The 13,284-nt window shown below is 41.2% G+C and overlaps 2 protein-coding genes across 26 annotated transcripts in view; one reads left to right on the top strand and one right to left on the bottom strand.

Annotated features, from left to right (window-relative positions):
* ATG16L2 (autophagy related 16 like 2) overlaps positions 1 to 4,663 on the top strand; it is a 44,133-nt gene extending 39,470 nt beyond the window's left edge. For all 9 annotated transcript variants that reach the window (XM_035264156.3, XM_078340308.1, XM_035264158.3 and 6 more), the window contains one exon: positions 2,320 to 4,663. In XM_035264156.3, the coding sequence (XP_035120047.2) occupies positions 2,320 to 2,419 (100 nt within the window). In that variant the 3' untranslated portion in view covers positions 2,420 to 4,663. The remainder of the gene's footprint in view (positions 1 to 2,319) is intronic.
* The window catches only part of FCHSD2 (FCH and double SH3 domains 2), a 300,132-nt gene that overhangs the window by 3,348 nt on the left and 283,500 nt on the right, over positions 1 to 13,284 (bottom strand). For all 17 annotated transcript variants that reach the window (XM_035264145.3, XM_078340290.1, XM_017977813.4 and 14 more), the window contains 6 exons: positions 9,585 to 9,719; positions 3,243 to 3,326; positions 2,945 to 3,122; positions 2,456 to 2,676; positions 1,307 to 1,436; positions 742 to 824 (listed from right to left, as the gene is read on the bottom strand). In XM_035264145.3, coding sequence (XP_035120036.1) covers positions 742 to 824; positions 1,307 to 1,436; positions 2,456 to 2,676; positions 2,945 to 3,122; positions 3,243 to 3,326; positions 9,585 to 9,719 — 831 coding nt within the window. The remainder of the gene's footprint in view (positions 1 to 741; positions 825 to 1,306; positions 1,437 to 2,455; positions 2,677 to 2,944; positions 3,123 to 3,242; positions 3,327 to 9,584; positions 9,720 to 13,284) is intronic.

The following is a 13,284-nucleotide window of genomic DNA, read 5'->3' as shown; positions in this document are numbered from 1 at the left end:
TCCACTTAGCTGCCATAGTGATGCTTTAAAAATGCATCAGCCACAACACTGTCCAGCTTACCACCTTACAACGGCTTCCTATCTCATTTGGGATAAAGACTCAAGTCCTTAACAAGGCACTCAATACACAACTGCTGAATGAATGAAGCCAAAGGAAGCCAGTGGTAAAGGAATGTTATAAAAAGCTAATAGGTCAAGGAAAATAAAATTGCAAAGTATCCAAATGGATTACCAATGTGAAAGTTATGACCTTGGAGTGCAGTGATGGGTGGAATGCAGATGGCAGTAGAGTGAAGGGTGAGTAGAGGTGACGCTGCAAGAATATATTCACCCTGAGAATAGACATTCTTTGAGGCCATGAAGTTAGCTTATTATTTCATCTCAATATTCGTCAAAGAGGCAAACAGAGGCCTGGAAAATTAAATACTTACTAAAAAAAGTGTTTCACAATTAGCCCGCTTTAATGATCATAAAGCTTGTTCTAATCTAAATACACTTTCATAGTCATCATCTTGCAATCTCACTATGACTCAATGAAAAAAGTTCCAGTGTAGATTAAATGTTCCAAGATGAGTGGATTTCTATGGCCTTCCTTTTCAATAGCTCTTTTTACCTTCCCAAACCCAGTTCATCCTTGTTTGGCAGTCAGTAAACACATTTAGGCAAAGAGGAAACATTAATTCCTTACTTTCAATTTGGAAGAACTATGCAATCTATAATCCTGTGAGATAGGAGACTTACAGGTCGTAGTTTGCCATATGAGGTCTCAGGAGTGTGCCTTGATGCCTGTGAGAATCCTGGTGACTCAGCATGAAGGCTGTTTTCTAAGGGAGAAAACCAAAGCTCATTTTACTTAAGCTGTTGAGCAATAAAAATGCTAATGCAAGGCCTGCAGGGTAGCTCAAGCCTGTAATCCCAGCACTTTGGGATACTGAGGTGGGAGGATCACTTGAGGCCCGGAGTTTAAGGCTGCAGTGAGCTATGACCCCACCACTGCACTCCAGACTAGGTGGCAGAATAATACCCTGTCTCCACAAAAAATACAAAAATTAGCTGTGTCTGGTGGTGCATGCCTGTATTCCTAGCTACTTGGGAGGCTGAGGCGGGAGGATCACTTGAGCCCAGGAATTATTAGGTTGCTGTGAGCTGTGATCATGCCACTGAACGCCAGCTTGGGTGACAGAGTGAGACCCTGTCTCCAAAAGAAAAAAGAAAAAAAATGAATGCAGTTTTGTTTGTCCTTCAGGCAAATATATAGATTTCTGAAGTGAAAATGCATTTAGACCCCTGCCCAGGAAACCCTTACCGTTTGCTGAAGGAGACCGGGGAAAATACAGGGAGCTCCTCTTATCTGGGCTGGGGTAGGGGCTGCTGGGAGGCTGGTCGTACAATGGCAGTGGAGGCAGGGAGGCGTGTGGCTTGGGGGAAGGAGAGATCTGCAGAAAGGGAAGAGAGGTTACTGGGTGCTCAAGCCCAGGAAGGAGAGCCTGGCTGCTTCTCTGACTGCTCTGTATATATCCCTTTTCTCTGAAGCAAAGCTGACTACTGAAACTTGTCAACCTCATTAGAAGCAAATGAGCATTATTAACCACCCCAAGCCCCAATTCTGCATTGCACTTCACTTTTGCCCCTTACAGATCTCATCACATTACTGATTTTAGTTTATCTTAAACAGTTACCAAGTGAAGTCACTCTCTAGGGTTCTATTGAAAATGCACCAAATTAGTCAATTCAGTAAATTTAGCAAAGAACAACAACAACAAAAGGGACAAGTTGGATTTCTTTGGGTGAAGATAAAATACCTAGCACAAAACAGGTTTTATGCATGTTAGGCTAAGGGGTCACAATCACCATGCAAACAAGATCAGCAAACCCGTTCCTTCTTTCTCTACCTACCTGGCATGCAGTGAGAGATGCCTGAGGGGAAAAACTAAACTCTGACTGAATTACGGGTTTCCTTTAAAGGCTGTTTCCCTGTGATGACCTAAGTCTAGGGCCACTTGAGTGGGGAATGGGGACTCTAGCAGGCTCATTAATTCTCTGAAATAGATTGGCAGGACCTGGGCTAGGCAGGGAGGCTCTGACAGTGAGGGAGAGAGAGCCAGCTAAGAGTTTTACTACATAAATTAACCACAGAGCAATGCCTTCCCTCTTCAGTTTGTTTCTTTCTCTCCACCAAAATGATCTTTGATATGTCACATATAATTTGGCATTTTGGTTAACCGACTCAGGGACTAGAATGTGGGAAGATGGAGGTGTGGGAGGATGGCCATATTCCACAAGGGACTGACTGACAAGTCTCTGGTTTCTCAAATGCAGTTTTGCAGGCACTGGCAACCAAGGATCAGTGAGGGTAAAGCAGAGACTGCAGCCCACTTTTGTGTGGATCCATAGACTGCTTGGGAGCAATTTTCTTTAAACATCATTTAATTCAACTGTTTCTCCTCTCATGTACCTGAATCTCTCTCATCCATGGGGTGTCACCATTTTCTGAGGCTGAAAGTTCTTCCACTAGCACCGATGGAAAAACTCCAATCCGCCCACTGAATTCCCCTTCCCAGAAGCCATCGTCATCTTGGTTTTCTTTGTTCAAGATACGGATTATTGCTCCCTCAGGAAAAGATAACTCATCATCTGTCTGGCCCTCGTATTCATAAAGTGCTTTCACAAAACAGACTAGGGAGCAAGAGAAAGACAAATCTGGTAAGATAATTGACAGCTGGTTGCTTCTGCAACCACCCCTATGCTCACATGACAACTAAAAGAGCATCGTACAGAATAGGATTAAAGTTGTAATATTTTTACTCAATGATGATCAACTTTAGGGTTCTACTATACAGGACAAATGTGACCAAATAAAGGGAAGCATATTATAGGATAGGAGCAAAGTTGTGCATTTAGGTCAAATGTGACCAAATAAAGAGTGCCTTGTTTCAGTCTTTACCACTGGCATCTCCGTTGAGGCTGCCTGAAACGAGTTCTGCTTCTGTGGAATTGCTGGACGTGTGTGACCGACTGTCCAAAGCGGCCAGAGACTGCAGCATGCTCAGGAGGCTGTTCGAGGTGGGAAACTGTAGGTACTTTTCTGGCACATAACCCACTTGGCCAACTTTATTTCGAGCCTGGGTAAAAGACATGTGACAAAACAAGTTTACACACACAATTCAGGCAGGGCACAACAAAGACCAAAACAAACTCCTGAAAATGTCACAAGAAGGGGCGATATGAGCAAAGGAATATACCTTTACCCAGTCTTCCATATCTCCATCTTCAATCACTTCTAACACCTCATGTTCCTCAATGGTCAACTCATCTGGTTGAGAAGCCTGCAATGTAGGATGGTCATGGACAAAATTAAAAAGGTTAGATAAGGAGCAGATGTGAGCTGATCATGACAAAAACTGGGGATCAAAATATTGAAATGATTTTGAGAAACATGTTGAACATAAAAATTTAAATGCTGTAAAACTATCATAATGAAGTGAAGTTTTACTTTAAAAAACTAAACAAATAAAACCATAACAAAAACTGAAGGAACTGAATCCTCATGAGGCAATGAGTTTCAATGAACAGAACATGTGAGCCTGGGCAACACAGCGAGATCCCATCTCTACTTACGAAATAAACAAACAAACAAACAAACAAACAAATAAATAAATAAATAAAATTAGTCAGGCATAGTGGAACGTGCCTGTAGCCCCAGCTACTACTCGGGAAGCTGAGGTGGGAGGATCGCTTGAGCCTGGGAGGTTGAGGCTGCAGTGAGCCATGAGCATGCCACTGCACTCCAGCCTGGGCAACAGAGCGATACACTGTCTCTGAACAAAGAAAGAAAGAAGAGCACTTCCTGGAAGCAGAGGATCCGGGTTCCAACTCCAGCTTCTGTATCAAGCTTTCAACTTGATGCATCCATTTCTTTAAAATGACAATCCTGCCATTCTCTGGATGATGTGAGAGTCAATGTGGGATGAAGAAGCATAGAATTGTGATGATTTGGGAAGCAAAGGCAAAGGAGAAGGCACTGAATTGGAACTGCTACCAGAGGGCTGCCATGGACAAGCATGCAGTGAAAATGCAAAGAACTATGTACATGAATTTGATGATTGTGGGTGCAGTGCCTAGAATTGATCTGGAATCACTATAAAGCAGTGGTCAAAAGAAGAAAATTGTAGGAAAGGAAATGATTGAGATCAGTCATGGTTTGGATTTTTTATGCTCCAACTTAACTGTGGAGACTGGGCTGATCTACTTGCGTTCTACTGCACAAGCTGCTAACTGTAATGGTTTCATTATCCCTGACAGCAGCAGTCCACCAGCATCAGCCACCCACATGTTGCCCTTGAGATGCCAAATCTGTGAGAAAACTGAAGCTCCACAGAGGGGCTGGAAATCCATGTGGCTTTGCTTCCTAAGAGCCTTCCCTGTCATGTGTGATAGGCAGGGGCTGCTGGCTTCTGGCTCTCTAGAAAACAGTATTAAAAGCTTTCCCCAAGACCCAAGATCAGTTAAAACCATCATCTAAGACCATAAAGCTTTTCAAATCTCACAATCTCAAAGTGTAAAATTAACTCTAAGTTACACAAACAAAATAAGGCAAAAAAAGGGGTCATTTTCACGATTCACTTTTCATTTCATGAACATTAAAGTATTTCATCAAAACCCAGATTCTGAATGTCATCATTAGCTCCCTGAGACAGAAAAATAATATTGAGGATGGCTAACCAGTCACAGAATACACCAAGGCCAGATTTTAAATTATTTCTTATCTCAAAATATGAGGAAAAAGCCCTCTCCTTTACTCTTGATAGCTTTTCCAGTGGAATTGCTTCACTACTCTGAAACCATACTATGCCTTGAATATGACAGCAAAAGGCACTTTTGTAATAAAAATGTTTTCCATGGCAAGACCTAAAAAGTATCAACACAACCAGACATTAATGTGTGTGACAGCAAACCAGGGGAGGTAATATACTTTTAAATATACTGCTGCCCTTATAAAAAGCTATGGAGAGGCTGCATGAGGTGGCTCATGCCTGTAATCCAAGCATTTGGGAGGGTGAGGTGGGTGGATCACTTGATGCCAGGAGTTCGAGACTAGCCTGGGCAACATAGAGAAACCCTGTCTCTATGAAAAATGCAAAAAATTAGCTGGTGTGGTGGTGTGTGCCTGTAATCCCAGCTTCTAGGCTGAGGCTGAGGTGGGAAGATCACTTGAACAGGGAGGCAGAGGTTGGAGTGAACCAAGATCATGCCAATGTACTCCAGCTTGGGCAATGGAGTGAGACCCTGTCTCCAAAAAAAAAAAAAAAGGCATGGAGATCCATGCATGTTTTTCAACACTGCAGTGCTAGTTGTCCAATGTAAGCAGATACTAGCTTGATCATCCCATCCTAATGCAGTGATAATCAATTCTTTCACCTTACAAGGTCAAGTCCGTTGCATGGCAATCAAGACCCTGCAGAGTTTGGTCTCTGTGGGCCTCCTGACGCTTTGGCCCCTGCACACACTCCTGTTCTCTGAGCATACCATGTTCTTCTTTGCCTCCATGCTTTTAGGTGTTCTGTCCAGCAGGCTCCGTTCCCTCTTTCCTAACTGATGAATGGACTTAGATTACTGTGGGTTTAAGTCCAGCTTCAGTATGTTTTTATGGGCAAGTGACCTAAGATGTTTTTGAACCTCAGTTTTCTTTTTTCCTACTAGAATATAAGCTCTATGAGGGCAGAGATTTTTGTCTCTTTTGATCAGTGCTACATCCCAGAGCCTAGAAAAGCCCACAACACTGATACATGGGAGGTGCTCAAGCACTATTTGTTGAATGAATGGGGTGTTTGATAGTATCTTCCTCATAGGGTTATTGAAGAGATTACAAATAAATAAATAAATAGTAGTTACGATTAATTTTGATTTGAGACCGAGTGTATGTTTTCCCAGACTACCCATGATGAGTAAGTTGCTCCTCCTCTTGTTCTTAAAAGGCTCTGAGCGTACCAGTAACACTGACTACCATGATGCTCTAGTGAGCTTGTCCATGTGAGCTTCCTAGTAGAAACACTTAATTAGATAGGGACATACTTCTTCTCACTTACCCCAACTAAAGACAGTAAGTGAGCAGTAAATTGTTATTAAATACACACATGCTCTTATACTGTCTCAAGTCCTAGTATCCAGTGACAACCAGAGTTGACAATCTCTCTCCAAATTTCCTGTATTTCTTTTAAAACAATATGCTTTTCCTGATTATATCATACACGTTCATTGTAGAAAGGCTGGAAAATATGCATAATTGAGATATCATTGTACATACAATTTGGTATCCTACCTTTTAATTTGGTATTAGGACATAAGGGTTTCTTCTTATATAGAAAAACTCTTTCTTTTTTTTTTTTTGAGACAGAGTTTCACTTTTGTTGCCCAGGCTGGAGTGCAATGGCGTGATCTCCAGTCACCACAACCTCTGCCTCCCAGGTTCAAGCGATTCTCCTGCCTCAGCCTCTCGAATAGCTGGGATTACAGGCATGTGCCACTACACCCAGGTAATTTTTGTATTTTTAGTAGAGACAGGGTTTCTCAATGTTAGTCAGGCTGTTCTCAAACTCCTGACCTCAGGTGATCCACCCAGCCTGGTGGAAACACTCTAATATAAATTTCAATAATCTTCATAATATTATATGTTATGGCTAGAGTATATGAATGTCTAGTTTAATTATTCTCATTGGACTGCCAAATTTAATCTTTTTTAATTTATTTTTTAGAGGCAAGGTCTCACTCTGTCACCCAGGCTGGAGTGCAATGGTGTAATCATGGCTCACTGCAGTCTCGATCTGGGCGCCAGTGATCCTCCTGCCTCAGCCTCCTGAACAGCTAGGACTATAGGCATGTGCCACCATGCCCAGCTACTTAAAAAATTTTTTTTGTAGAGACCAGGTTTTGCTTTGTTGCCCAGGCTGGTCTTAAACTCCTGGCTTCAAGTGATCTTCCTACTTTGGCCTCCCAAAATGTTGAGATTACAGGCATGAGCCACCACACCCAGTCATGAGCTCTATTATCCTCATTGATGTCTCTATCAGAATGAAGGCAAGGGAAAGATTCATTCGTTCATGCCTTCTTTCTATCATTCAAGTATTCATTCCACAATTATTTACTGATGACCTACTACGTGCTCGGCATCGTCTTAGGGGCTGAAGACACACAGACAAGGTAAACATACAGAGACAAAATTTCTCCCTTCATGGACCTTTAGTGGAGAGTCAGACAAAGAAATATGAAAACTAAGATTAAGTTTGGCTGGGCAGAAGTGCCATATATTATAAAGCAGTACTATATGAAAGGACATTTTTGTATCCAAAATATTTTTCTATATTATGATTTATTTCCTTAGGATGGATGCTAATAGGGTCAAAAGTTAATAACATTCTTAAGGCTTCTGACTCTAACCTTTTTTTTTGAGATAGAGTCTTGCTCTGTCACCCAGGCTGGAGTGCGATGGTGCGATCTTGGCTAGCTGCAACCTCTCGGGTTCAAGCGATTCTCCTGTCTCAGCCTCCCTAGTAGCTGAGATTACAGGTGCAAACCACCAGACCCACCTAGTTTTTGTATTTTTAGTAGAGACAGGGTTTCACTGTGTTGGTCAGGCCAGTCCCAAACTCCTAACCTCAGTGATCTACCTGCCTTGGTCTCCCAAAGTGCTGGGATTACAAGTGTAAGCCACTGTGCCTGGCCAACCTATCCATTAAATATAGCTTTCTTTGTTCTCACCAGATTATTCGAGGCCTCCTTTTTGATCTGGACTATATGAATTATGATTAAAGTCAGTCCTTCTCTATTCTAATCTATCCTCTAGAATATCTATTCCATGACCAGGTTGCCTTCTTACAAGTCCAATCTGATTTCAGGCCATCTAAGGATCTTCCCAGCCAAGATAAAAACCAAACCTCTAAGTCTGGTACATGAGGCCCTTTACTATCTGATAACAAACACCTTTACGCACAGCTCTTCTGTTCTCCCGAGGATGCTCCACCGAATTTAACAATTCCTGAACACCCCACACTCTCATCACATTCTGTCTCTATACCTGCCGTTCTCTTTGCTTGGAAGGCTCTTTCCCTACCTTCTCACTGCATCTAGAAAGGTCTTAAATCTCATAACCCAATTTAGATGCCATCTCATAAAATCTCTCCCAATGATCACAGGTAGAGTTAGTGGCTCTACCTTTACTATAAATCTTTTCACACTTGTTCTGTTTTTCCAGTTTAATATTTATCCCTTCCTAGACTGTCCATTCCTAGAGGGGAGAGATAAAGTCACATTCATTCTGGTATCCCCCAAATATATAACATATTGGGCACTCTATATGTTTATTCAATGATTAACTGACTAAATAGATGTTCATAGTCTAATGCAGGGAAGTGCCTGGGATATGCCAACAGAGAGAATGTTGAATGAATGTCAACAGTTTAAAATCACTTGGACACTTAGGAATCTCTCTATTTAAGGACCTTAAATTTTAGTTCTGGGATATTCAGGTAAATATAATAATGGGAGGTGGTATCAGGAAACAATTCCAATGCGAGTTTTATTATATTCTGTAATACCTTTCCAAGTATCTGAGATGATTTTAAATTTTCAAAAGATTATCAAAACAATTTACATTGGGAAAAAAATGCTAACACTTTCAATGAACAGGAAGTATTATGAATTTAAATATAAAATGAAAGGATGTTAAATTCAAAACAAATCTGGGAATCACTGATATTGAGGAGTGAATACTGCCACCTTTTGGCTACATGGGGATGTGGCAGTAGGAGTGAATCTGTCCAGTGCATGACAGGTGGATTCTCTCCAGACCTTCCCTTTCTGATAGCCTTCCGCATTGCCCCTTCTCATGCATGCCTCCACTAGAACAGGGGCAAGAGAAGATTCATGCATTCACGCCTCTCTTCCAATATTCATGTATTCATCCCACAATTATTTACTGATGACCCACTACAGCTGGCCATCATCCAGGGCAAGAGAAGATTCATGCATTCACGAGTCTCTTCCAATATTCATGTATTCATCCCACAATTATTTACTGATGACCCACTACAGCTGGCCATCATCCTTGGGGCTGAAGACCTGGAGACAAGGTACACATACACAGACAAAATTTTTGCCTTCATGGACCTTTCGTGGAATGTCAAAGAAATATGAAAATAAACAAGAGTAAGTTTGGCTGGGCAGAAGTGCTATATAATAAATAAAAGAGGCAATGGGATAACGAGACGTGACTGAGGAGCTGGTTATTTATTTAGGTGGTTATGGGTGATTTTAGGAGGCACTGTTTGAGCTGAGCTTCAATGAGGAGCAAGGGGCAACCAACAGAGATTTGAGGGTAAAAAAGAGTTCTAGGCAGAGAGGGAGTAGCAAGTGAAACACGCCAAGTCAGAGGCTAAACTCATCACCATTCTGTTATATTGTTAACCTAATAACAATGTTAACCTAATAACAATTTTGTGCTAAGTACAGCTTGAGAGACTGGATGGATAGTCATGTGTATCCTCACAGTTAATCAGAATTTAATAACAATATGTTGGAGAAATACAAACCTTGTAGGAATAAACAACTTTGCAGGTGAGTGGATAATTTCTTAACGTGCCAGAAGGGCTGGAATTGCTATCATCGAAGACATCCATGTTATCTTCAAACTCTTCTCCTTCTTCTCTTTCAGTATCTGCATTAAGCTAAGAAAAATTAGAAACCAATGGCTAGTTTCCTTACTTCAAGAAAATGGCTGAAAGCAGGAAAAACACTCAAAATCTGATTGTTTCAAAATGTTAATTTGCCTTTAACTCTACATAAAAATGACTATCTTTTGCACTTACATTTTTCATTTTATGAGAGAACAGAGTTTTTTTTGTTTTTTTGAGACAAAGTCTTGCTCTGTCATCCAGGCTGGGGCAACCTCTGCCTCCCAGGTTCAACTGATTCTAGTGCCTCAGCCTGCCGAGTAGCTGGGATTACAGGTGCCCATCACTACACCTAGCTAATTTTTTTGTATTTTTAGTAGAGATGGAGTTTCACCATGTTGGCCCAGCTGGTCTTGAACTCCTGGCCTCAAGTGATCCACCCGCTGTGGCCTCCCAACATGCTGGGATTACAGGCGTAAGCCACTGCACCAGGCCTAGTATATTTTTTTTCTTTTCTTTTTTTTTTTTTTGAGATGGAGTTTTGCTGTTGTTACCCACACTGGAATGCAATGGCATGATCTCGGCTCACTGCAACCTCCGCCTTCTGGGTTCAAGCAATTCTCCTGCCTCAGCCTCCCGAGTAGCTGGGACTACAGGCATGCACCACCATGCCCAGCTAATTTTTGTATTTTTAGTAGAGATGGGGTTTTACCTCGTTGACCAGGATGGTCTCGATCTCTTGACCTCGTGATCCACCCGCCTCGGCCTCCCAAAGTGCTAGGATTATAGGCGTGAGCCAGCGCCCAGCCTTCTTTTTTTTTTTTAAGACCCAGTCTAGCTCTGTCGCCAGGCTGGAGTGCAGTGGCCCGATCTTGGCTCATTGCAACCTCCACCTCCTGCGTTCAAGTGATTCTCCTGTGCCTCAGCCTCCTGAGTAGCTGGGATTACAGGCACACGCTACCAAACCAAGCCAATTTCTGTATTTTAAGTAGAGATGGGGTTTCACCATGTTGGCCAGGATGGTCTTGATCTCCTGACCTTGTGATCCGCCCACTTCGGCCTCCCAACGTGCTGGGATTACACGTATGAGCCACTGTGCCCGGCGACAGAGATTTTTTTTCTTAAATCAACAGGGAAGTTTCTGTCAAATACCTAAGCAATATTTATCAGTATCCTTTTACTTTTCACTGTTAAGTACTGACTGACAAAGGCCTCCAAATTTTAACTGATCATGTTAGTAAACATTAAAAAAGTTTCAGGCCTGGCCTGGTCAACATGGCGAAACCCCATCTCTACTAAAAATAGAAAGAAAAACATGTAGCCAGGCATGGTGGTACATGCCTGGAGTCCCAGCTACTTGAAAGGCTGAGGCAGGGGAATTGCTTGAATCCAGAAGGTGGAGGCTACAGTGAGCTAAGATTGCTCTACTGCACTCTAGCTGGGGTGACAGAGTGTGACTCTGTCAAAAAAAAAAAGGTTGCTAAGTACTACCAAGGAGGTGGAGAACAGGATTATTTATGGCTGATAGAAATATGAATTCATATATCCTTTTGAAAAAATAACCTGTCTACTGAAATTAAAAACTAAACATACCACTTGATCTAGCAATTCTACTTTTATGAATACATCATGGGAAAATAAAAGCACCAAGGTATAAGACTACATATTTTAAGATGTTTACTGCAACACTGCCTGTAGTAACAAAAGCCTGGACACAATCTATATGTCCATCAACAGAAGAATGTTTGAATGCACTCTGATGTATCCATATTATAGATTAGTAACACTCATAAAAAATAAAGTTTGCCAAGTATGTGAAAAAACGCTCAATATCATTAGAGAAATGCAAATCAAAACCACAATGAGATACCATCTCATACCAGTCGGAGTGGCTTTTTTTTTTTTTTTTTGAGATAGGGTCTTCCTTTGTTACCCAGGCTGGAGTGCAGTAACATAATCACGGTTCACTGCAGTGTCAACCTCCTGGACTCAAGTAATCTTCCTTCCTCAGCCTCCCAAATAGATGGGACTATATGCACCACCATGCCTGGCTAATTTTTTTCTTTTTTGGTAGAGATGGGGTTTCACCATGTTGCTTAGGCTAGTCTTTAATTCCTCGGCTCAGGTGATCCTTCTGCCCTGGCCTCCTGAAATGCAGTGATTACAGGAGTGAGCCATCATGCATGGCTGAGAATGACTATTATTTACAAAGTCAAAAATCATCTGTCCAAAGACACATGGACCGGGAGTGGTGGCTCACGCCTATAATCCCAGCACTTTAGAAGGCTGAGGTGGGTGGATTACTTCAGGTCAGTAGTTCAAGACCAGCCTGGCAACACGGTGAAACCATGTCTCTACTAAAAATACAAAAATTAGCCAGGCGTGGTAGTGTGTGACTGTAATCCCAGCTATTTAGGAGGCTGAGGCACGAGAATTGCTTGAACCTGGGAAGTGGAAGCTGCAGTGAGTCAAAATTGTGCCAGTGCACTCCAGCCTAACAGAGTGAGACTGTCTCCAAAAAAAAAAAAAAAAAAAAGATGCATGTGTATGTTCATTACAACACTATTTATAATACCAATAGCAAAGACATGGAATCAATGTCTAAATACCCATCAATGACAAGCTGAATAAAGAAAATGTGGCACATATACACCATGAAATACTATGCAGCCACAAAAATAATGATCTTCTGCAGGAACATGGATAGAGCTGGAGGCCATTATCCTTAGTAAATAATGCAGGAACAGAAAACCAAATACTATATGTTCTCACTAATAAGTGGGAGCTAAATGATGAGTGCTCATGGACACAAAGAAGCAACAACAGACACTGGGGCCTACTTGAATGAAGGCAGATGGTGGGAGGAGGGAGAGGATTAGAAAAAATAACTATTGGGTACAAGGCTTAGTACCTGGGTAATGAAACAATTTGTACAATAAACCCACCTCCTTGACACAAGTTTATCTATATAACAAACCTGCACATGTACCCTTGCACTTAAACGTTTTTCAAAAAATGAGTTCGAGACTAGAAAGCCCAGAAATAAACCTTCACATACATACATGACTAAATGATTTTCAACAAGCATGCCAAGACCATTCAGTGGAACAAAGGACAGTTTTTCAACAAATGTTGCTGGAAAAATTGGATGCCCACATGTAAAAGAATGAAGTTGAAATCTTATCTTATACCATACACAGAAAAAACTAAATGGATCAAAGACCTAAAGAGAAGAACTAAAACTATAAAACTTTAAAAGAAAACATACAGAAAAAACTTTATGACACTGGATTTGGCAACAATTTTTAAAATATGATACCAAAAGCACAGGCAATAAAAGAAAAAAACCAATAAATTGAACCTTATCAAAATAAAAAATATGTAGGCATCAAAGGACAATAGAGTGAAAAGGCAACCCACAGAATGGTATAAGGTATTTGCAAATCATGGAACTTAAAAGGGACTAATATCCAGAATCTATAAAGAATGCCTAAAACTGAACAACAACAAACAAGTAACCCAACTAAAAATGGACAAAATATCTGAAAAGATATCTTTCCAAAGAAGATATATAAACAGCCAATAAGCACATGAAAATATGATCAATATCACTAATCAT

This window comes from Callithrix jacchus, chromosome 10 (genome assembly GCF_049354715.1).
Source record: "Callithrix jacchus isolate 240 chromosome 10, calJac240_pri, whole genome shotgun sequence".
In the NCBI taxonomy this organism is placed as follows: domain Eukaryota; kingdom Metazoa; phylum Chordata; class Mammalia; order Primates; family Cebidae; genus Callithrix; species Callithrix jacchus.
Note: the sequence above shows the minus strand (reverse complement) of the source record. Positions and strands in the feature narration are given on the sequence as shown.